Source organism: Oncorhynchus tshawytscha, linkage group LG33, assembly GCF_018296145.1.
Source record: "Oncorhynchus tshawytscha isolate Ot180627B linkage group LG33, Otsh_v2.0, whole genome shotgun sequence".
NCBI lineage: Eukaryota > Metazoa > Chordata > Actinopteri > Salmoniformes > Salmonidae > Oncorhynchus > Oncorhynchus tshawytscha.
The window spans coordinates 15216436-15240892 of record NC_056461.1 but is presented as its reverse complement, the minus strand read 5'-3'; the positions used below and the strand labels follow the sequence as shown (position 1 = coordinate 15240892).

General features: G+C 43.3%; 1 protein-coding gene across 11 annotated transcripts in view; it reads right to left on the bottom strand.

Annotated features, from left to right (window-relative positions):
* Positions 1-24457, bottom strand: part of LOC112247333 (SET binding factor 1) — a 76725-nt gene that overhangs the window by 15061 nt on the left and 37207 nt on the right. For 4 of the 11 annotated variants that reach the window (XM_042311116.1, XM_042311122.1, XM_042311119.1 and 1 more), the window contains 20 exons: positions 20483-20512; positions 18900-19005; positions 16230-16362; positions 15874-15997; positions 14735-14848; positions 11823-11900; positions 11451-11564; positions 11073-11201; positions 10877-10975; positions 8460-8670; positions 6335-6447; positions 4506-4655; positions 4178-4246; positions 3900-4058; positions 3425-3717; positions 3022-3194; positions 2671-2744; positions 833-1025; positions 625-752; positions 247-422 (listed from right to left, as the gene is read on the bottom strand). In XM_042311116.1, the coding sequence (XP_042167050.1) occupies positions 247-422; positions 625-752; positions 833-1025; positions 2671-2744; positions 3022-3194; positions 3425-3717; positions 3900-4058; positions 4178-4246; positions 4506-4655; positions 6335-6447; positions 8460-8670; positions 10877-10975; positions 11073-11201; positions 11451-11564; positions 11823-11900; positions 14735-14848; positions 15874-15997; positions 16230-16362; positions 18900-19005; positions 20483-20512 (2666 nt within the window). The remainder of the gene's footprint in view (positions 1-246; positions 423-624; positions 753-832; positions 1026-2670; positions 2745-3021; positions 3195-3424; positions 3718-3899; positions 4059-4177; positions 4247-4505; positions 4656-6334; positions 6448-8459; positions 8671-10876; positions 10976-11072; positions 11202-11450; positions 11565-11822; positions 11901-14734; positions 14849-15873; positions 15998-16229; positions 16363-18899; positions 19006-20482; positions 20513-24457) is intronic. The other 7 variants (XM_042311117.1, XM_042311120.1, XM_042311121.1 and 4 more) reach the window with 5 other exon arrangements.

Genomic DNA, 24457 nt, shown 5'->3' with positions numbered 1-24457 from the left:
AAGCACTTTTTAAATGGATGTTCTGTACTTGAGGTGGAGGATGTGAGAGGTGTGAAACGTCTTACAGATTTACACTTTCTCATTACTCTGCTAACTGACAATAAAACTGGAGCGGTACTGACGTTTTATACAACGCGGATGTGTGTTGAAATGCGTTTGGCGTGTGTATGCTCTTCCTGTTTCCTTTGAGTGTTGTTTTGGTTCTTGTGGTTGACGTGAGTGTGTGTTATATCGGTCTGGTCTTACTTTATTGACTGGTTCTTGTCCTTGGTCTTGTGTTCGACCAACGTCTTGCCACTCTGGCCCACGGTGAAGGCGAAGGTTCCCTGGACGTGCTGTGGGTAGCGGAGCTTGTGCATGTGCTTCCGGAACACCTCGGCCAGGTCCGACGCCACCTCCTCATCAAACGCTATCTTCAGCAGCTACAGGAGGAGGAGTGCGATATTAGGAGGAGTGTCAGAAAAACACATATTAATGAGTGTTCTGTCAAATTTTAAATGGAGAGCATTACGATGCAGAATGAGATTGTGTGGAGGGAGGAGAAGCTATGAAGGCCTAGGGGCCTGGTGTTTAGGCAGTAGGGTGAAGGATACGAGGGTGGCAGGACAGAGGGTAGAGGTGTACCTGGAAAGTGCAGGAGCGTAGCTGCAGACCCTCCTGTATGAACTGGTCCATGGACAGACTGACAGAGATCCTCTTCTCCTTAGTCAGGGAGGCGATGGGGAACGACCGAGTCACCACCTGCTCACCCACTGCACAACAACACTCAGGGTTAGAGAGAAAGTGTGTGTATTAACACGCGTGCATGTTTGTGTTTTCAACACCCTCTTACCCAGTGGGTCGTTGGGCGTGCCCTTGAAGATGAGGCGGTAGGTGGTGAGGAAGATGGCCCCCTCGGCAGGGAGGAGGGCTGGACCCCCCAAGGCCCCCGTGGCCTCCTCCCGGCCGTCTGAGATCAGGTGCACCCGCATGCCGTCCATCACCAGCTCCTCTCCCGCCAGAAGAATGGGCCTCAGAAGCTTGGGCTGCAGCACGGAGAGAGGGAGGCGTGAAGGAGAGAAAAGGAAAGGAGGAAGAGATTGTGAACAAGAAGAGAGAGGGAGGGCAGAGGAAGATAAGGAAGAGGTAGATGTGGGGTAAAGAAACGAGAAGAGTTGATAATTGATGGAAGGAGAAGAGTAAGCAGATTGAGTAGAGGGACAAGGTAGGTAAGGATGGGGGCAGTTGCTAGTGCTTTATGTCCAACAGAACTCAAATATATAAGCCATCCTTACATTGGTGGTTCTATATTTCAAACCAAATTCACCACAACAAATGGCACACGTCAATCCAGATCGCATGCTGAAGCACAAATGTATCACACGACAGACAGTTGAAAACGGATATATCAAAATGGAGACATTTGATTGCAATTTGTTATTTTTGTTAATGTTACATAACATAAACGGTTTGCCTAAATCTCAATCGGCTGGTGGGATCTTGGCAAAGACATCCCTGATGCTCAACAAGTTGGATATGAAACTATTCAAATCTCTTAAGACTAGTATAATATAAACTGCAATTTTGAGTGGTTTAGGGTTTTCCCCTTCAAAAGAGGTAACATGTTTACAACCATTTGTATATTTTCTCACAAAATCATCTCACAGCATTCTTGGATGTATAGAGAGGTATTCAAAGTATGAAGAGCGGCAGGTCCAGTTTCTGTTAAAGACCAATAGAACATCTGGCTCAGAGCATGACATAATTTCCTGTGCCCAGCGATGCTGGAGAGGCCTATCCTGGGGGAACTACACCAAACAGAGCAGCTCAACTCATAATAGAACATTTGTTAAGGCACTTGTTTTGTAACCCATTTCATAATCTGTTGTGCAACTCCTAATGCCCTAGGTCCAGCTCATTGGGAGAGGATTTAACTGGAATTCATATGACATGAATGCTCATGCAGGGAGAAAAAAAATAGCGCATCCTGGGAGGTGGGATCAGGTCAAATAATAAGATGGGATAAACACAGAAAACGCACAAAAGGTGAGATCCAATTGGACTGATATCTGATACAGGGCATCCCTGAGCTCTTGGTTGATGCATATGCTAGGGCAATGCTGAGATGCCATTAACACAACAGACATGCCGATGATGCCGTGCCAAGCTACTATCCCTCTCCAACTGCTGGCAGAAAACTCCACAGAACAACCAGAGCAAACTGCACCCTTCTGTCTGAAGGCACAAGAGTCAGTGACGCAGGCGGTAGTCAACCAGGTCACTGAGAACTACAACCCCCAGCATGCACTGCTCGGGCTGTAGTCGTCTTCCAGGTCCACATTCAGTAGGCACCAACGGGAGAAAATGTACTGAAACAGGAAATCCACATTCTTGTTCGTATTGGACAAAGTTAGGTAGTACCTCGTTTTCAAAAAAAAATTCTCCCATTTTAGTTCCAAATGAACGAGACCCCGGCTTCTGAGGGGGGAACTACATCAACCCAGCATGCACGGCTCAGGCGTAGTAGTGTGAGTCACACATGGTGCTGTCACTGGGACAGACGTACCTGCCGTGGGCGTGGCACTGTGACACTGAGCAGGGATTGGTGGAGAGGGGGTTGAGCGGGGCTGGCCTGGGGCGGGGATCTGCGTGGCTTTTTTCCAGCGTAATGTAAAATAAGGAATTGGTTACCTTTTGGATCGGTGGCAGTCGCTTACTCTCCCTGTGGACTGCATCCAGCGTCTCGATGTGCATCTGAACGATGTCTGTGGAACAACACAGGAGGGAGAGAGAGAAACTGATTAAAACTCTCCCCTAACACACAATTTGAACTCTAGAAAACCTGAGTCATATTCATTAGGGAACACAGTAGCAAAGCGCTTTGCAAAGGAAAACTAAAACAAGTGTTTCTTATTGGACAAGTTCAGGGAATCCCTCCCCATCAGTCCGTTTTCTTCCATTTAGTGCCTAATGAATACAACCCTGACCTGTCAAGGAAAGTTCACAACATGAGCACCGAAAACACAAAATGGAGATTCCTACCTGGTATCATGGTGTGTAGTGCCTTGAGGTGCTCGTTGGTCACCCCACTCTCATTACACACTTTGTCTACGAAGCGGTTGATAAATCGCACCACAGAGTTGGCCACGTCAGAGCTCTCAGCGTCCTCAAAGCCGCTCTCTGTGTCGTAGCTCTCCGCCATGCTGCCAGCAATGCTAAATAAAAACAACAAAGGCATCTTAGGAACGACCATTATGAGCTTGAACTTCAAAGTTAAAGTCGTATCGCTTGGAATAAGTTTGTTGCTGGTTCCACTGTAAGATGTTACAACGCTGCCCACCATTTGACAAGCTGTTTTTAACATGTCTGTTAGTGATGAAGCTGTTGGGTGTGTTTGTCTGTCTGTTGTCAGGTGTGTTTTTGTGTGTGTGTGTGCGTCCCCCACCTGTTGGTGTACCTGTTGGTGACGTAGCTGTTGCTAACACTCTCCACATCCCCTATCCCGGACCTGTTGAGCAGGCGGTTCTTGCTGGTGTCCAGGGGCAGCAGCAGGTAGGACATGCGGTTGGCGTAGTGGATGGCCTGGCTGAACACCGTGCTCTCCTCTTTCTGCACGCGCTCACTCTGCTGCTCCTTGCTGAGCGTGGGCCACAGCCTGCTCTGCTCTGACGCCAGCTCCAGAGCGCCCAGCAGCTCCTGACCTCCCGCTGCTGGACCAGACTCCTGCTGACCGTGAGACTGGGGGGGTGGAAGGGGGAAGATCAGATGGGGTCAATGTAAAGATGTACTCCAAGGATTAAGTACTATTATCAAAGAAAAGGCCTCGGTTATGTTTTTATTGCTGTGTTTGACGCTAATATACAGGAGTATTAGTTTAAACAAGGTCCTGCTTGTTGTGTAATTGTAGGTTCCGTTCTTACAGCGATGGACTGCTCCCCCCCGTCTGCCTCCAGATACAGGGCTCTGATGTGGTTCTGGACATCACTGTAGAACATGGCCTCCCAGAACTGCATGTTAGTCCACACCATGTGCTCCTGCACACAGCTGTAGGCAAACTGGGTGATGCCCGCGCCTAGTTTCTGCCAGACACAAACACACAAGGCCACACAGAAGCTTTAGAAACAGACCACTTTAAAAGATACGAGGACAATGATGTTTCTTTTGTGTTGAATAAGGATTGCTTGTTTTTGTGACTTACTCTGCAGAAGGCCGTGACCAGAGGAAGGAGGATGGCTGCAATACCGTGTTCATCCATGTGGGAGCAGTCCTGAGTAGGAGAATAGAGGTCAACATCGCCATACAATGTCAGTCATGCAAACGCCACCGATTAGGCTCCATTATTCAGTGTATGATCTTATGAAAATATAAAGGCCTCCATCGCAGTGTAAAAATAGGTAGCATTGCAGTGTTTTGAAAAAATCCCAATGAGTTAAAGCCGTTCTATGCACTGAACCCGACTGTGTGCTGCGGTCTACAATAGAACTTTGTGTATAAGAGAGAGACATTTTTGTGGTGTAGGCATGTACCTGTAAGGTGCAGTTCATCATGCGGACGATGTAGTCAAACTGCTGGTCGTCCAGCACAGCTCGGTTCTGCAGAACGTGCTGGTTGAGCTCCTGGGTCAGACACACCCTGGCCGCCCGGCCCTTCAGCGCCCGCAGTACTGCTGGCATCAGCTGGGGGTGGGGGGGCAGCAGACACAGGACAACAATATTAGGAGATGGCAACTTTAGGAAGATATTTATGGTTAGGTGTCATGTGCAGGAACTTCATTTTGCTTTAATAAAAAATGTTATGTTTTCAAAAGATGAAAAGTCACTAGACTTTCATTTAGGTCAAACCTCTAAACTAGCTATGAATTAGAGGTCGACCGATTATGATTTTTCATCGCCGATACCGATTATTGGAGGACCCAAAAAAAGGCAGATTCAGTTTGAATCAGACGTTTTTTATATATATATTTGTAATAATGACAATTACAACAATACTGAATGAACACTTATTTTAACTTAATATAATACATAAATAAAATCCATTTAGTCTCAAATAAATAATGAAACATGTTCAATTTGGTTTAAATAATGTAAAAACAGTGTTCGAGAAGAAAGTAAAAGCACAATATGTGCCATATAAAAAAGCTCATGTTTAAGTTCCTTGCTCAGAACATGAGAACATATGAAAGCTGGTTCCTTTTAACATGAGTCTTCAATATTTCCAGGTTAGAAGATTAGGTTGTAGTTATTATAGGACTATCTCTCTATAGAGTATTTGTATTTCATATACCTTTGACAATTGGATGTTCTAATAGGTACTTTAGTAATGCCAGCCTAATCTCGGGAGTTGATAGGCTTAAACAGCGCAATGCTTGAAGCATTGCGAAGAGCTGCTGGCGAACGCAGTGAAGTGCTATTTGAATGAATGCTGCTGCCTACCACCGCTCAGTCAGACTGCTCTATCAAATCATAGACTTAATTATGGGTCATTAATATGGTCGAATCCGGAAACTATAATTTTGAAAACAAAACGTTTATTCTTTCAGTGAAATACGGAACCGTTACGTATTTTATCTAAAGGGTGGCATCTAAAAGTCTAAATATTGCTGTTACATTGCACAACCTTCAATGTTATGTCATAATTACTTAAAATTCTGTCAAATTAGTTCGCAACGAGCCAGGCGCCCCAAACTGTAGCATATACCCTGACTCTGCATTAAATGAACGCAAGAGAAGTGACAATTTCCATAGTTTAATATTGCCTGCTAACATTAATTTATTTTAATTAAATATGCAGGTTTTAAAATATATATACTTCTGTGTATTGATTTTAAGGGGCATTTATGTTTATGGTTAGGTACATTCGTGCAACGATTGGGATGTTTTCGCAAATTCGCTTTTGTTCAAATCATCCCCCGTTTGGCGAAGTAGGCTATGATTCAATGATAAATGAACAGGAACCGCATCGATTATATGCAACGCAGGACAAGCTAGATAAACTAGTAATATCATCAACCGTGTGTAGTTAACTAGTGATTTTGTTAAGATTGATTGTTTTATATAATATATATTTAATGCTAGCTAGCACCTTACCTTGGCTCCTTGCGGAACTCGCATAACAGGTAGTCAGCCTGCCACGCAGTCTCCTCGTGGAGTGCAATGTAATCGGCCATGATCGGTGTCCAAAAATGCAGATTACCGATTGTTATGAAAACTTGAAATCGGCCCTAATTAAATCGGCCTTTCCAATTAATCAGTCGACCTCTACTATGAATCAGCTATAAATTGTTAACAATTTCAAACAACTTTTATCATTCTAAAATGGCCGAGCATGGAGATGCTGTTGTGGCCTTGTCTCTCACCTTCTTGGCCTCCAGCATCTTGTTGTCAAATATGTAGGTAATGCAGTTCCTGACCACCTCCAGCCTGCGAGCGCTGTTAGCCAGGACATGACCATGCCTGTCCACAATGTCTCCTGGAGGAACAACACGAATCAGCGATTATTACATCACACTCATCAGTCTAGACTGAAGCTCCACTGAATCCAGCTCAATTAAACCGATGCTGAGAGATGGATGGGTCACACAGAGGTCGTCCTAACACAGTGGACTGTCGGGTGGACTGTCGGGTGGACTGGAGGACTGTCGGGTGGACTGGAAGACTGTCGGGTGGATTGTTGGGTGAACCCGACACACTCATCAGTCTACACTGAAGCTCCACTGAATCCAGCTCAATTAAACCCATGCTGAGAGATGGGTCACATAGAGGTCATCCTATCTAACACAGTGGACTGTCTGGAGGCTTGTCGGGTGGCCTGTATCAGCCTCTTTACACCAGACATCAAGCCAATCCATCAGACACAATCTCATGTTGGCATCTCTGCTAACTTCTAACCCACAACCCAATAGGAATGTCTGATCAGTCTTTCAACCGTCCATTCACTCCACTACTTAATCGCACCATCTCATGCCCATTTTATTATTTATTTAACCTTTATTTAACCAGGTAGGCAAGTTAAGAACAAGTTCTCATTACAATTGCGACCTGGCCAAGATAAAGCAAAGCAGTTCGACACATACAACGACACAGAGTTACACATGGAGTAAAACAAACATACAGTCAATAATACAGTAGAAACAAGTCTACATACAATGTGAACAAATGAGGTGAGATAAGGGAGGTAAAGGCAAAAAAAGGCCATGGCGGCAAAGTAAATACAATATAGCAAGTAAAACGCTGGAATGGTAGATTTGCAGTGGAAGAATGTGCAAAGTAGAAATAAAAATAATGGGGTGCAAAGGAGCAAAATAAATAAAATAAATAAATAAAATAAATACAGTAGGGAAAGAGGTAGTTGTTTGGGCTAAATTATAGGTGGGCTATGTGCAGGTGCAGTAATCTGTGAGCTGCTCTGACAGCTGGTGCTTAAAGCTAGTGAGGGAGATGTGTTTCCAGTTTCAGAGATTTTTGTAGTACGTTCCAGTCATTGGCAGCAGAGAACTGGAAGGAGAGGCGGCCAAAGAAAGAATTGGTTTTGGGGGTGACCAGAGAGATATACCTGCTGGAGCGTGTGCTACAGGTGGGTGATGCTATGGCGACCAGCGAGCTGAGGTAAGGGGGGACTTTACCTAGCAGGGTCTTGTAGATGACATGGAGCCAGTGGGTTTGGCGACGAGTATGAAGCGAGGGCCAGCCAACGAGAGCGTACAGGTCGCAATGGTGGGTAGTATATGGGGCTTTGGTGACAAAACGGATGGCACTGTGATAGACTGCATCCAATTTGTTGAGTAGGGTATTGGAGGCTATTTTGTAAATGACATCGCCAAAGTCGAGGATTGGTAGGATGGTCAGTTTTACAAGGGTATGTTTGGCAGCATGAGTGAAGGATGCTTTGTTGCGAAATAGGAAGCCAATTCTCGATTTAACTTTGGATTGGAGATGTTTGATGTGGGTCTGGAAGGAGAGTTTACAGTCTAACCAGACACTTAGGTATTTGTAGTTGTCCACTTATTCTAAGTCAGAGCCGTCCAGAGTAGTGATGTTGGACAGGCGGGCAGGTGCAGGCAGCGATCGGTTGAAGAGCATGCATTTAGTTTTACTTGTATTTAAGAGCAATTGGAGGCCACGGAAGGAGAGTCGATCGGCCGATGACGATGTGGTGATTGACAGAGTCGAAAGCCTTGGCCAGATCAATGAATACGGCTGCACAGTAATGTTTCTTATCGATGGCGGTTAAGATATCGTTTAGGACCTTGAGCGTGGCTGAGGTGCACCCATGACCAGCTCTGAAACCAGATTGCATAGCAGAGAGGGTATGGTGAGATTCTAAATGGTCGGTAATCTGTTTGTTGACTTGGCTTTCGAAGACCTTAGAAAGGCAGGGTAGGATAGATATAAGTCTGTAGCAGTTTGGGTCAAGAGTGCTCCACCCCCCAGCCCACACTATCCCTTCCACTCAGTCTTTCCCACCCAGCCTGGCACACTCACCCAGTGGAGGTCCGGAGGGCACCATGCCATTGAGCTCGGCCTTGACCATGGGCGGGGCGGTCTTGAGCTTGGCGGCGGCGTGGTCGATGAAGAGCTGGACTGTGACGTCGTCCAGCGGAGGGAAGATGGCCAAGTTCTTGGGGTCATTGTGACCAGGGCTCTCAGCTGGCCGCTGCACCTTATGCATGGCCACAACAGGGTATGGGTTCTCCTGATGGGGGGAGAATAAAAGGTGAGCGACCATAAAGTTGTAGGGGGAGAAAGGGCAAAGAAAAGAGGTAAGTGGTCGCCTGTTATTTTAGTTACTACATTTACATACAGATGGAGGATCTTAATTTGACCTTAATTGTCACAGCAACAGGATTTGAACGCTTAGTCCATAATGTTACTTCATCGGTGGTTAGGCTATTAGCTGGCCAAAAATAGGCTACATCAAAAATGCAATAGGACTATTCCATGTCAGCATGGCACAAAAATAGTTTTGGTATCTCAGATTGTTCATAGAAACTTTTTTGGGAGGAAGGATGGTTGATACTCTTTGTACATTGTAACAAACCATTTTGAGAAAATAATGAAAGTGAACATTTCAGTCCCTTTTTAGACCTGTAAATGCCTCCCCTGTAAGACCCAATGATCCGTGAACTGTATATGATACAGAATACCTATTGGTGTCATTATACTCCTTATAGTGTTCTCTAAAATATGGAATATCAATACTTTCTGAAATACATTTTTACACATTAATTCATTCAACATTTTTAGACATTGTTTAAAAAATTAGGCACTGAACAAATTTCAGGTCTGCTGAGTGCAAACGTTGTGTAAATTCTGTGCAACTTCTGGTGCGCGTTTACTGTGAACACTGAGGCTGTACCGGCTTTAAGTTACCGTTTTAACAGTGGCCAAGCTTCTGTGGCTATTTGATCATATGTAAGCCTATCATCAGAGTGGTCTACCATAAAAAAAAATATGGAAAAAATGCATCCCATAACATTTTAACATGGAAATAGCTGTTCTATCATTCAGCCAACAATAGCAGCTAATTTGTGGTGTTCAATATAGGCCTAAATTCCATGAGACTTGTGAAAACCATGAGAAAAAAAAAGATGTAGGGATTTCCATTAACCTGTTTATGCACTTGTCCTTCAGACAAGGAGGTGACTGAAAATGTCATGTTTGATACAAAATAAAATGTATTATTATTCCCATACCATTATTACACAGAATAAGACAAATTATGCTACCCTCTGCCTTAGCTAATTCAAGCCTGTCTCAAAATACAACACTGCCCCTTTAAGACAGAAAAAAAGCTCTTCACCTGACTTGCTTTTCAAAGATGGCTAGAAATGCACACATTATGTGCTCTTGTCGGAAGCAACCACTCCCCCATTGCTGACTAGAAATGTGCTAATAACTCACTTAATAGCCAAGAATATGAACAAATGTACACACCAGGACACATGCAAAACAAGCATATCTGCACACAATCAATCATGCTGTAAACACAGTCCAGTTAAAAGGGAAAAGCACAGATCCATATATGGCAATGATCTTATTTGCATATAGGGATACTGTAGACCAACACAATGAATGGGAAAATGAATTCAAAGGGAATTCCCTCTGCTGGTGATTTGCTAAACGTGCAATCCTACATGAGGCTGTGATTGGTTAATGACCTTTTATGACAATCTCTATGTACAAAATTGATCATTTCTTCAAAAGCAGCAGAGAGACTGCACTGGAAACTTGCTGTGTATTGCTTTGGATTATAGTGGACTAAGCCAATCTATTACTTCTATGCCTGAACTTTGAATTTGGTTGGATTACACAATTCCAGTGACTTCTGTGCCCCTAATCATTCTACTCACACAAATGCTCGATATAGGCAGAATACTCTACTCCCACCAATCTGGGGTATGAACAAGGGGAGTATAGTTCCAAACAATGTCTTAAAATAAACAAAATCAAAAAGGATAATTTTGAGATATGAACAGAAGTTTTAATGTTGAATAAATTAGTTCTTTTTTTTTCAGAATCAAGACATGCCCCATATTTTAGAGCACACTGTAAGGAGTATAATGATACCAAGATGTTATCTGTTCCATGTACAGTTCACAGATCATAGTGTCTTACAGGAGGTATGTTTAGGTCTAAAATGGGCCTAAAACAGCTACTTTCATCATGATTTTCAAAACAAACTATCTGTGATACCAAAAATATTAATGGGCCATGCTGGCGTGAAAATCGGCCTATACTGTTAAAATAACCACGTTTGTTTGGGTTTTCAGTGAATTTTACATAAATCACGAAGCTCATCAGCATAAATTCTCAGCATCAAAAGGGTGATAAAATCATGATCCTGCATCTGTAAATAAAATCAAAAAACATGTTTCTCATTTGTTTTATGGACAACATACGTTTTTGAAAAGCTGCTCGGCTAGCTCCTTGATATGGTTCATGACTTTGTGAGGACTGCACTCCTCCTGGCGAATACGCTCCACCTGATTGGCTATCAGCTGTCCACAGGAAAAGAAAAACATGAAGTTAGAATGCTTTATCCTTCACATCTTTACCACTGATTGGGAAGGTGTGTGTGTGTGTGGGGATACTCACGTCATCGAACAGGTCTGTGGGTCTGTAAGGTGGCCCTCTCTCCGATATGAACCCAGCGAAAGCCATACCGTCCAAAACCTTCATCAAGAAGTCATCCTCAGTCAGAGCCCTCTGGCCCAGGAACGCAGCCTGGAGGAACACACACACACTCTCATCAGGCCTGAGATTCTTGTTCCACTCTTCCTCTCTAAGTGTTAGACTCAAAACAGACAGTTCGCAGGTCTGTTTAGAGCTAAATGTTTTTCTCCTCCAGGCAGACATTAAAGTGATATATTCCATTGTGTTCATAAAGACCGTAATTAGTTCCAGGCTTGTATGAACACAATGTAATATATCACCTTAGGAATAAAGTTCAGAGAGATAGAAGGTGATGTGTACCTTATGGAAGCGGATGACTGGTTCAGGGTGGATCCGGATGATGTGCAAACACCAGCGATAGCCATGGAACAGCTGGCCGAACAGCCACAGAAACACCGCCCGGATCTCTTTATCCTGCAACACACAGACAGGGAATTATAACATACTGAGGGGAAAGTATGGGACAGCTGGACAGTAAGCCTGGGAAAGCTCAGAAATCCAGAGACCTTGCTGCAGCATTGCCCCAAACAAAGGGACAGAGACTTTCTCACATTTACATTTGAGTCATTTAGCAGACGTTCTTATCCAGAGCGACTTACAGTAGTGAGTGCAATTTTATTCATACTTTTTCCAAACACATCTTCCACCGAGGATAGAAGGGCTCTACATTACCTGGATCTTGAGTGTGGAGGGTTGTGTGGAGGAAGGGGGGAAGGCATGGTCAGCTATCTCCAGCTCTGGGTCCAACACCTACAAACGCAACAAGATGGCAGGAATCACATTACAATAACATGGACAGAAATAGAATCTAACAGTCTTCTCATTACATCCGTTCAGTTCATCAATATTATTCAGTACATAAATCCTACAGCAGCTGCTGCTATATTTTGGCTTTCGGACACTGCTTCATCGGGTACCATAAATTACAATATGCGGTCAGAAGCTTTTAAGAAGATGAGAATTCTAGGAAGCCCCTCTCATAAATGAGACATGTGGCTTCAGTCTAAGCAGCAAACACCCATTAACTAAATTAGCTGCAGCATCTCCTATTCACAGTCCTATTTATATTTGGGGATGGTGATGTGAATAAATTCAGCTAATCGCTGAGAGTAGCAGAGTACCTAGATAAGCCCACACCTAACAGTTGCTGCCCAACTATCTCTAGACGCATCATAGCAACAACCTTCACCCACCACCCGCCTCCACACACACACTGCACTCCACCAACCCCCACCACCCAGACACACACACTGCACTCCACCAACTCCCACCACCCACACACACACACACTGCACTCCACCAACCCCCACATAACTTTTCCAGATGATTAAACAAATTAATTATCCCTCCAGTTGCAAAAGCTATCGCTTTTCACGCTCGGCAATTATCCTCTCTGTGCTGGTCTGGGTGAAGGTCACTTAGACTCAGGCCTGTTATGTTACGTGAGCCGGCTGGGAGGCGGAGGCTGGGACTGGGGAAGTGTGTCCCACCCTGACAACGTAGGTCAGACCCCATCCAGACTGACAGGGCCATGGGTCCTGGGGCTGGCGCCGCACAGACTGACAGTGCACAGACAGACAAATGCAGGGTGAAATGGACCCCACGATCACACACACTCACAAAGTGCTTCATTGGTTATGGAAGGAAGCATGTGTGCATACATGTCACATGAACGCAAAGTGTTTTATTGACTCAGGACACAGAGGACTAGCACTTCCAGTGAAATTCTCCCTGCATTATCGTGCTCTGGTCTCATTCCAGCCATGCAGGGTCACCGGGCCAGCACTACAAGTCTCTATGGCCCACACAGGTTAGGACAGAGGGAGACAGGGGGAAGAAAGGAGGAAAGAACAGAGGGAAGAGGGAGAGGCCTGTATATTGTATTGTAGAATGGTCAGGTCCCATCACAGGACTGGTTGTTGAGATGGAACAATTTTACAGTCCCTATTACTTACCAGAGCAGGTATTAGCTGGTACCTAGCTCTTTCTACTGTGTTGTTCATCAAACACCAAGGAATGTTTAAACATGGTAATGACGGACAATGGAAAAGTATACCGGTTTAGGAGCAGGTCCTTTTCAATGTACCTCTGACCGAGAGGACACAATAACAGCCTAACCCAGTCTCATTCTCTCTTTAGCCTTTTCTTACTCTACCCCCCTCCCTCCCTCGCCCCCTCTTCTCCTGTTCAGTCTAGCCGTAACAGATTGGCTAGTAACCGTGCAGATTGAGTATGGCTCATGTTTCATGCCCTCCAGCCAATAGAGATCATAGAGACCGGCCTGATATAAACCCCATTGGTCTCAGACAGACAGCCTTGGAGAGTTACAAAAGCATAAACACTGTATACTGTCACATGTACTAAGATATAATTCACCACGGACATGTGTCAGAAAACAACCCAAATTGGAATTCATTTATAACAGTTAAGAAATGTGCCAAAAAACTAATGAAGTACGCATTTTGAGAAGTCCCGAGCAATGTCTGTTTGGCAATATTCTAAGCAATCTACGCCAAGTCCATATCAAATGTTCCTTCATATTAAAACATACAACTTGACTCTTATCCTGATAAAGAAATGAGGGGAGGAAGACAATTATATCTAGGGAATAATATGTTCCCAAATATTTCTCATGTGGGACTGCATGTCAGATTCTATAATTCATCTTCTCCCTCTGGTTTAACTCTGATAACACAAACACACACTGTTTGGGCTGTGGGAATCAATGCCAATGTCATACAGGCAAACAAAAAACTCCTCTTTTGGCTGCAGATTGTAGTATCATTTCATTCACTGAAGATGGGAAGATCCATTTCATAATTCTTTATCGGACTACTGTGTATTACAGTAAACTCTGCACATTACAGTAAACTCATTACAGCACGCGGCAACTCACACCAATTGTGAAACTAAAAACAGACATATCCTCATGAACAGTTCAAGACTGTATTGTTTTTATACAGTAGTTGTGACTCATGGGTAATTTCAATATTGTAAAATATGATATTGTTTTATAGGGGTGTAATGGTAGTGCCGATCTCTTACAATTAGAATTTAAGATTGTGATCAAAGTAATTTCCCACAAACATATGATTGCATACAATATCAACGAGAATCATTCAATAAATCAATTCTGCCACCATTTGTTTGTTGTAGCTATTGATGGGAAAGCTATGGCATGACTCGCCTCTACTCCACATAGGAACAAATGCTTAAGCCAGCCGGCAGATACCAACGATAGGCAGGCCCAGTCAGGAAATCAGATTTGTTTTACATAACATGGATCTTATCTGAACAAGAGGAATTTCCAGATTGTGCTGGCAGTGAGAAGCTCGATTACAATAAGGAACTTGATCTTATTTAGAAAAGGAGTTGGTTCAGAAGTAGTAAATCAACATCTCAATGTGATGCTGTGGTTAAACCACTATAGCTGTACATGGTTCAGGGTAATGCATAGTGGGAGTCCCTGTGTTGGGTTAACGTGCTGTACTGGTATTGCTGACTGATGTAGCTGTATGAAGTGAAGGTGTAGAAGTCTGAAGGGTGTTGCGGTGGGGTGTGAGTGTTGTCGTCATGGTAGTTACCATGGAGAGGGCGGTCTGGGTCTGCTGCAAGAGGGGGTCGGGGAGCAGGGAGATGTGGACACACTCCGGGATGGTCACTGTGCCTCCGTCCAGGTCAGCGATGATCACGTCCAACTGTAGAACAACACACACGGACGGCCCAGTCAGTACGATATCTTTGATCTTGTAAGAGATCACTATACTGTAAACTGTACATGAGGCCAAGTGTGCTGATTGATAACAGTAGTGACTGACAGAGCCAGACACAAACGCTTGTCAAAAGCTGTTCATTACAGAACTTTACCTACTGCAGCAGTGAAATGTACCTTTTACCAGGAACATTTTAAGGGGTGAGAAGCGATAACCTCTCACCCCTTACACTCCATGATCAAATCGCTCTACCAGAGCCATGTGACTGTATCGTATACTATATTATACAGACAGGCGGGCTGCTGTTAAAGTCATTACATAACAAAGCATGGCGAGGGACCACATGTAGTTTGACGCACCCTAACCTAGACCTCAGAAACATGACACTATAATGGCTGTCTTTTCATAGACCTAGTCCCAATCTGAAATGTATTTAGTGCCTAGCCCACTACTGCCATTTTACCTGCCTTCATTCTAAAATGTACCTTGTTTTTATTGAATATCCCTTTGTATTATTTTTTCCTCAGAGCTTTGAGATAACCAATGAAAAGCGATATACAAAATAAACGTATTATTAGTATTATTCATTAATTTGTCCTTAATAACAAAGGAAACACTTTCAAAGTCATCCAACATTCTACTTAATATAGAATGAAGATATTTCATTTGCGTGTCAGGTATATTGCGAATGTGCCTTGGCATTGGTTACAAAGACTGTTGTGTTAGTACTGCGAGATATTTAAGCTAAAAGAGGTTTCAGATGGCTAAAACACAGCAGGTCTGGGTTGTTGAGTGAGATTAATTATAGATAAGGAAGGAAGGCCAGAGAACTGACAAACACATATCTAGTAATCAAGATAGTACTACAGGCTGTCAAAGTATGGGTGGGGGGGCAACACAGAATGAAGACGGTCTTTACTGGCAGATATGCTTTACAAATGCATACACTGACGGAATATATAAACATTACATAGAAAATAAAAAAAGAAGTATTGTAGATTGGAACATACGGTCATGCTACCCACCAGTTCCTGGGTCTCGGAACGGAAGAAAGAATTGACCCCGATGATGAAAGGCGTGGGCGTGCTCAGCACCTCCAGGAGTTTTCCCGGCAGGATGGGGACATACGTAAAACTGACAGGAGGGAAAACAAGAGGACAACAGATTTACAAGCAATCAGATTAGGAGATGATATGATAAGTGTGAGGAAATCATAAAATTCCCCAAACAGACCAATATCTTATTAATCAAATCCTGTAAATTCCCTATATTAAAAGACATCTATGACCCTATTTTACAATGAAAAACACATACACACAGTCGCACACATACACACAGTTGCATGCGCACACACACACACACACACCTGTATTTGAGGGGGAACATGATGGCCAGTAGTGCTCTGCAGGCGTCTGTTAGTCTCTGGTAGCTGCTGGACAGGAACAGGATTTTGTGTTCCGTCAGAGCAGCACAGAACAGATACAGGACGTTCACTATACCTGAGAGCAACAACATAACAGAAGTACAGTATTCACTTCACCTGCAGGGAAAGACCGACTGCGTGGATTGTAAAAATCAAATGTATCTTCGAACAAATTATCAAACATGCAGGCATAAAGACTGATATATACACACACACACAATACCCCAAAATGACCGAGCAAAAACAGGTTGTTCAAATGTTTTGATAATTTATACCAAATAAAAAACTGAAATACCTTACTTCCACAAGAATTCACACCCTTTGCTATGAGACTCAAAATTGAGCTCAGGCGCATCCTGTTTCCATTGATCATCCTTGAGAGGTTTCTACAACTTGGTGATGGTCAGTGACAGAGCTCCAGAGTACCTCTGTGGAGATGGGAGAACCTTCCAGAAGGACAACCATCTCTGCAGCACCTCACCAATAAGGCCTTTATAGTAGACTGGCCAGACATAAGCCACTCCTCAGGAAAAGGCACATGACAGCCCGCTTGGAGTTTGCAAAAAGGCACCTAAAGAACTCTGACCATGAGAAACAAGATTCTCTGGTCTGATGAAACCAAGATTGAACTCTTTTGCCTCAATGGCAAGCGCCACGTCTGGAGGCAACCTGGCACCATCCCTTCGGTGAAGCATGGGTGGCAGCATCATGTTTTTCAGCGGCAGGGACTGGGACACAAGTCAGGATAGAGGCAAAGATGAATGGAGCAAAGTACAGAGAGATCCTTGATGAAAGCCTGCTCCAGAGCGCTCAGGATCTCATTCTGGGGCAAAGGTCAACCATCCAACAGGACAATGACCCTAAGGAGACAGCAAAGACATCGCAGGAGTGGCTTCGGGACAAGTCTCTGAATGTCCTTGAGTGGCCCAGCCAGAGCCCGGACGAACATCTCAGGAGAGACGTGAAAATAGCTGTGCAGTGACACTCCCCATCTAACCGGACAGAGCTTGAGAGCATCTACAGAGAAGAATGGGAGAAACTCCCCAAATACAGGTGTGCCAAGCTTGTAGTGTCATTCCCAAGAAGACTTGAGGCTGTAATCGCTGCCAAAGTTGCTTCAACAAAGTACTGAGTAAAGGGTCTGAATACTTATGTAAATGTGGTATTTCAGTTTTTTATTTTTATACATGTGCAAAAATGTATATTTTTTGGCCCAAATTTCTGAAAAGCTGTTTTTGTTGTGTCATTATGGAGTATTGTGTGTAGATTGATGAGGGGGAAAAACGATTAAATACATTTTTGAATGAGGCTGTAATGTATGTATATATAGTTTGGGGTCACTTAGAAATGTCCTTGTTTTTGAAAGAAAAGCACATTTTTTGTCCATTAAAATAACATCAAATTGATCAGCTGTAAATGACTATTGTAGCTGGAACTGTCAACAGTGAAGAGGCGACTCCTGGATGCTGGCAGAGCTCCTCTGTCCAGTGTGTGTTCTTTTGCACATCTTAATCTTTTATTTTTATTGGCCAGTCTGAGATATGGCTTTTTCTTTACATCTCTGCTGAGAAGGCCAGCATCACGAAGTGGCCTCTTCACTGCATTGAGACTGGTTTTGTGGGTACTATTTGGTCTCTAACCAGAATAGAAAGAGTGGGAGGCCCCGGTGCACAACTGAGTTAGAGGACAAGTACATTAGTTGAGGACTTGTGGGGTGTCTGTTTCTTAATGAAGCTGCAAGTTGAGGACTTGTGGGGTGTCTGTTTCTAAAACAAGACACTAATGTACTTGTCCTCTAACTCAGTTGTGCACCGGGGCCTCCCACTCTTTCTATTCTGGTTAGAGACCGTTTGAGCTGTTCTGTGAAGGGAGTGGTACACAGTGCTGTACGAGATCAGTTTCTTGGTCATTTCTCGCATGGAATAGCGTTCATTTCAATAGCATTACTTTCTCAGAACAAGAATAGACTGACAAGTTTCAGAAGAAATGATTTGGTTTCCCGACATTTTGAGCCTGTAATCGAACCCACAAACGCTGATGCTCCAGATACTCAACTAGTCTAAAGGCCAGTTTTATTTCTTCTTTAAATCAGCACCACAGTTTTCAGCTGTGATAACATAATTGCAAAAGGGTTTTCTAATGATCAATTAGCCTTATGAAATGATAAACTTGGATTAGCTAACACAACGTGTCATTGGAACACAGGAGTGATGGTTGCTGATAATGGGCCTCCCATTTTTTTATATATATATTTTTTTAAATCTGCAGTTTCTAGCTACAATAGTCATTTACAACATTAACAAAGCCTACACTGTATTTCTGATCAATTTGATGTTATTTTAATGGCCCAAAAAGTGCTTTTCTTTCAAAAACAAGGACATTTCTAAGTGACCCCAAACTTTTCAACGGTAGTATAGAGATATATACACACACTTTTGCCTTGTCCCCTAACTCATATCAAATATAGGCCTGTGATTTGTGTTCATTTAGAAATTCAACAATTGGTGAAGGTCTTCTCTCAAAGGAACATTGGACTTTGATTGGTCCATATCACTGATCATAAAGTGCCCCATCGGTCCAGGGCTGAATAAGCTGCATCGTGATTTGCCATACCAAGCTGTCTAAAGAGATGGGCTACACTGCTGCCGCTGACAGGGAGGGAGTCGTTGATAGGAGTCTGGATGACCTGTCGATCGCCCGCACCCAATGTTATAGTCCTCTAGAGAGACAGAGAGAGAGAAAAAGAGAGAAAGAGGGACGCGTGGAAAAAGAGAACAGATCATGTGAACGCCCTTTCTTGGAAAAAAAAAAGGGATCAGCAACAATCAGCACAATCACAGAGGTATCGAAGAGAGGAGAAATCAGATGGGGAGAATCACAGGGGTTTAGCAGGTACATTAGAACTCCACAGTAACCGGCCATTCACAGCTGAACATGAGAGAACTGACCTATGCTGAACTGAGAAACCCATAGAAATGGGCCTTACCACAGACTCAATCAGCCCACTATATTTAATGAGCCTTTATGGGAGTCAAATATCAATGACATGCCAGATTGTCCATACAGAAAGATTTCCATTTTGTTTTGAGTATGGAAAGGGCAGAGTTCATACGTTTGAAGGATTTCAGGGGGTCTTACCATTTGAAATGTCTTATTGGTTTAGTGTCTTATTGGTTTAGTGTTACGGGATAGCTCTTACGGCCATGTGACGCAGAAGGAAAGTGAAAGACAATGATTGATTTTTGTTGTTGATTTTAACATTCATGAAACATCTGATCTTAGCCATGTAAACTTCACATTGCAGCGCATACATTACATTTATAGCTCAAGAGAGTTGTAGTAGTTGGTGTAAGATATAAATTGCCATAATTTGTAAGTGTGATCTTTATGTTGCATGAAATTTCAATGACTGTTTTGGATTTTTAAGTATTTGCAAGACCGAAAAAGCCAGTTAGCCGACATGAATTAAGGCATAATTTGCACAGCATGATTAGCAGTGAGTCTTGCCTGCAAATGAAGACAGATTGCAAAAAGTTGCATACAGGACAGGTAGCACAAGGTCAAATAAGGCATCCAATACATCAAAGAAACACAACCACAGCAGCCTCGAGGACAGACATCACATAGTAATACAACAAAATATACAGAAACAACTGGAACTACCTACAGAGGCTGTATACCACAGTTGACAAGTAGGAATGCAAATTATTTTAAGTACAGAAATTCTTCGAAAATACAGCCGTTTCAAATAAACTCCAGAAGCAGGAATCTACTGCAGCCAAATCTTCATCTCAAAGTACATAAAATACAGGGCCCAGGTATATCTGTGTATAGCTTAGAAGGAAAGGTTGGCATTCGCTCATGCTCTCAACAGCAGCACTGACAACACAGTGACCCAGCTGTTGATCACCATTTCACAGTCACTCGTCTGGTCAACAACAAATTAGATATCGTTGAATTTTTCCAGGCTACCAATAACAGATTGTAAAAGGATCAGCCATCGGGTAACAGATTGAGCCTTAAAGTGATTTGAATGCAGACCTCTCAAGGGAAAACTATTTTGACTGGCAGAGGAGGAGAGGAGGATGGGCTGAGAAAGGTATGTGAGTTACAAAGACATAGGAGAATCCCGACAGAATTGGGGAAAGCTAGGAGCTGATTGGTTGAAAGGAGAATAAAGTAGTCAGGCAGCGTACCAAGCTCTCCTCTCTCTCCTCCTGGCCCGGCTACACAAGTCCAGCAACACACACACACGAGAGAGAGAGAGAAATACACCATAGGAGAACACACAAATTAGAGACAACAGGATCCAAACAAAAACATGGCAAAACCATGACAAAACATTAACATTACAAATATATTCAGATGGTAACAGCGTTGCATTATGACATGAGAGTGCAGCAAAATGAACATAAGGCACAGAGTCAAACCAGCTATCAACTTAGGGGAAATAAAATGGAAGCATCCACAGCTACATACAGTTGAAGGCAGTTTTCATACACTTAGGTTGGAGTCATTAAAACTCGTTTTTCAACCACTCCACAAATTTCTTGTTAATAAACTATCGTTTTGACAAGTCGCTTAGGACATCTACTTTGTGCATGACAAGTAATTTTTCCAACAATTGTTTACAGACAGATTATTTCACTTATAATGCACTGTATCACAATTCCACTTGGTCAGAAGTTTACATACACTAAGTTGACTGTGCCTTTAAACAGCTTGGACAATTCCAGAAAATGATGTCATGGCTTTAGAAGCTTCTGATCGGCTAATTGACATTATTTGAGTCAATTGGAGGTGTACCTGTGGATGTATTTCAAGGCCTACCTTCAAACTCAGTGCCTCTTTGCTTGACATCATGGGAAAACCAAATAAATCAGCCAAGACCTCAGGAAAAAAATTGTAGACCTCCACAAGTCTGGTTCATCCTTGGGACCAATTTCCAAAAGCCTGAAGGTGCTACGTTCATCTGTACAAGCAATAGTACGCAAGTATAAACACCATGGGAACATGGCAGCCATCATACGACTCAGGAAGGAGACACGTTCTGTCTCCTAGAGATTAACTTACTTTGGTGCAAAAAGTGCAAATCAATCTCAGAACAACAGCAAAGGACCTTGTGAAAATGCTGGAGGAAACCGGTACAAGAATATCTATATCCACAGTAAAAACAAGTCCTATATCGACATAACCTGAAAGGCCGCTAAGGGAGGAAGAAGCCACTGCTCCAAAACTGCCATAAAAAGCCAAACTACAGTTTCCAACTTTTTGGAGAAATGTCTTTTGGTCTGATGAAATGAAAATAGAATGGTTTGGCCATAATGACCATCGTTATGTTTGGAGGAAAAAGGGGGAGGCTTGCAAGCCGAAGAACACCATCCCAACCGTGAAGCACGCAGGTGGAAGCATCATGTTGTGGGTGTGCTTTGCTGCAGGAGGGACTGGTGCACTTCACAAAATAGATGGTATCATGAGGCAGGAAAATTATGTGGATATTTCGAAGCAACATCTCAAGACATCCGTCAGGAAGCTAAAGCTTGGTCGCAAATGGGTTTTCCAACTGGACAATGACCCCAAGAATACATCCAAACTTGTGGCAAAATGGCTTAAGGACAACAAAATCAAGGTATTGGAGTGGCCATCACAAAGCCCTGACCTCAATCCTATACAAAATTTGTGGGCAGAACTGAAAAAGCATGTGCGAGCAAGGAGGCCTACAAACCTGACTCAGTTACACCTGCTCTGTCAGGAGGAATGGGCCACAATTGTGGGAAGCTTGTGGAAGGCTACCCGAAATGTTTGACCCAAGGTAAACAATTTAAAGGCAACGCTACCAAATACTAATTGAGTGTATGTAAACTTCTGACCCACTGGGAATGTGATGAAAGACATAAAAGCTGAAATAAATCACTCTACTATTATTCTGACATGTCACTTGTTTAAAATAAAGTGGTCATCCTAACTGACCTAAAACAGGGATTTTTTACTAGGACTAAATGTCAGGAATTGTGAAAAACTGAATTTAAATGTATTTGGCTAAGGTGTACGTAAACCTCCGACTTCAACTGTACATCCAACATGTGAATTAGTCAGACGATGTGTTCATGAGCATGGGATGAAATAACTGAGGACTGAAATGTTAAACTTGTGTAACATTGACAATTTTCAGTAAAGTTAATTTAAAAAGGGAAATTTGCTTAGTTAATGTTGTACAGTTACTATTTCAGAAAATTAAGTTATTTATGGAGCTTGGCCCATTGACAGAACGTCCTTGGGCTGGTTCATGGGAAGACATTGTGGAGACTAGACAGACAGTCATTTACAATTATCTATTCAATCAATCACTCATACAGACGGGCAGATGTGCGCACACACAAACATTCAGGCAGGTTCCATATCAGACTCATATATATTCCAGTGTACAGTATTGGGGCTAAAGGTTGCTACTCTGTATGCCAGGAGTGCGTATCTGACAGTTGAGATGATTGCCAGTTCCAGTAGTAAAGTGGATATGTTGCAATGCATGTTGGGATGACAGTGGTTGATGTGGCATGACTGGGGAGAGTCCTAACAAGTCCAGACCTGAGTCTAATAAAAAGACGTGTGATTAGAAGTTTGACATTTGATAGTATCAAACCTGCTATTACACCGTAACAAACACCTACCATAGCTTTTCATGTACTGTTATAAACTCCAAAAAAAGGAACGTCCTCTCACTGTCAACTGCGTTTATATTCAGCAAACTTAACATGTGTAAATATTTGTATGAACATAAGATTCAACAACAGACATAAACTGAACAAGTTCTATAGACATGTGACTAGCAGAAATTGAATAATGTGTCCCAAACAAAGGGAGAGGTCAAAATCAATAGTAAACAGTCATTATCTGGTGTGGCCACCAGCTGCATTAAGTACTGCAGTGCATCTCCTCCTCACGGACTGCACCAGATTTGCGAGTTCTTGCTGTGAGATGTTACCCCACTCTTCCACCAAGGCACCTGCAAGTTCCCGGACATTTCTGGGGGGAATGTCCCAAGCCCTCACCCTCCGATCCAACAGGTCCCAGACGTGCTCAATGGGATTGAGATCCGGGCTCTTCGCTGGCCATGGCAGAACACTGACATTCCTGTCTTGCAGGAAATCACACACAGAACAAGCAGTATGGCTGGTGGCATTGTCATGTTGGAGGGTCATGTCAGGATGAGCCTGCAGGCAGGGTACCACATGAGGGAGGAGGGTGTCTTCCCTGTAACGCACAGCGTTGAGATTGCCTGCAATGACAACGAGCTCAGTCCGATGATGCTGTGACACACCGCCCCAGACCATGATGGACCCTCCACATCGATCCCGCTCCAGAGTACAGGCCTCGTGTAACGCTCATTCCTTCAACGATAAACATGAATCCGACCATCACCCCTGGTGAGACAAAACCGTGACTCGTCAGTTAAGAGCACATTTTGCCAGTCCTGTCTGGTACAGCGACGGTGGGTTTGTGACCCTAGGCAATGTTGTTGCCGGTGATGTCTGGTGAGGACCTGCCTACACGCTATCAGTACAGCCTCTCTCATCCTATTGCGGACAGTCTGAGCACTGATGGAGTGATTGTGCGTTCCTGGTGTAACTGTGGTAGTTGTTGTTGCCATCCTGTACCTGTCCCGCAGGTGTGATGTTCGGATGTACCGATCCTGTGCAGGTGTTGTTACACGTGGTCTGCCACTGCAAGGACTATCAGCTGTCCGTCCTGTCTCCCTGTAGCGCTGTCTTAGGCGTCTCACAGTACGGACATTGCAATTTATTGCCCTGCAGTCCTCATGCCTCCTTGCAGCATGCCTAAGGCAAGTTCACGCAGATGAGCAGGGGCAGCTTTCTTTTGGTGTTTTTCAGAGTCAGTAGAAAGGCCTCTTTAGTGTCCTAAGTTTTCATAACTGTGACCTTAATTTCCTACCATCTGTAAGCTGTTAGTGTCTTAACGACCTTTCCACAGGTGCATGTTCATTAATTGTTTATGGTTTATTGAACAAGCATGGGAAACAGTGTTTAAACCCTTTACAATGAAGGTCTGTGAAGCTATTTTGATTTTTACAAATTATTTTTGAAAGACAGGGTCCTGAAAAAGGGACGTTTCTTTTTTGCTGTGTTTATTACAGAACGCTCTGTGCTATACTA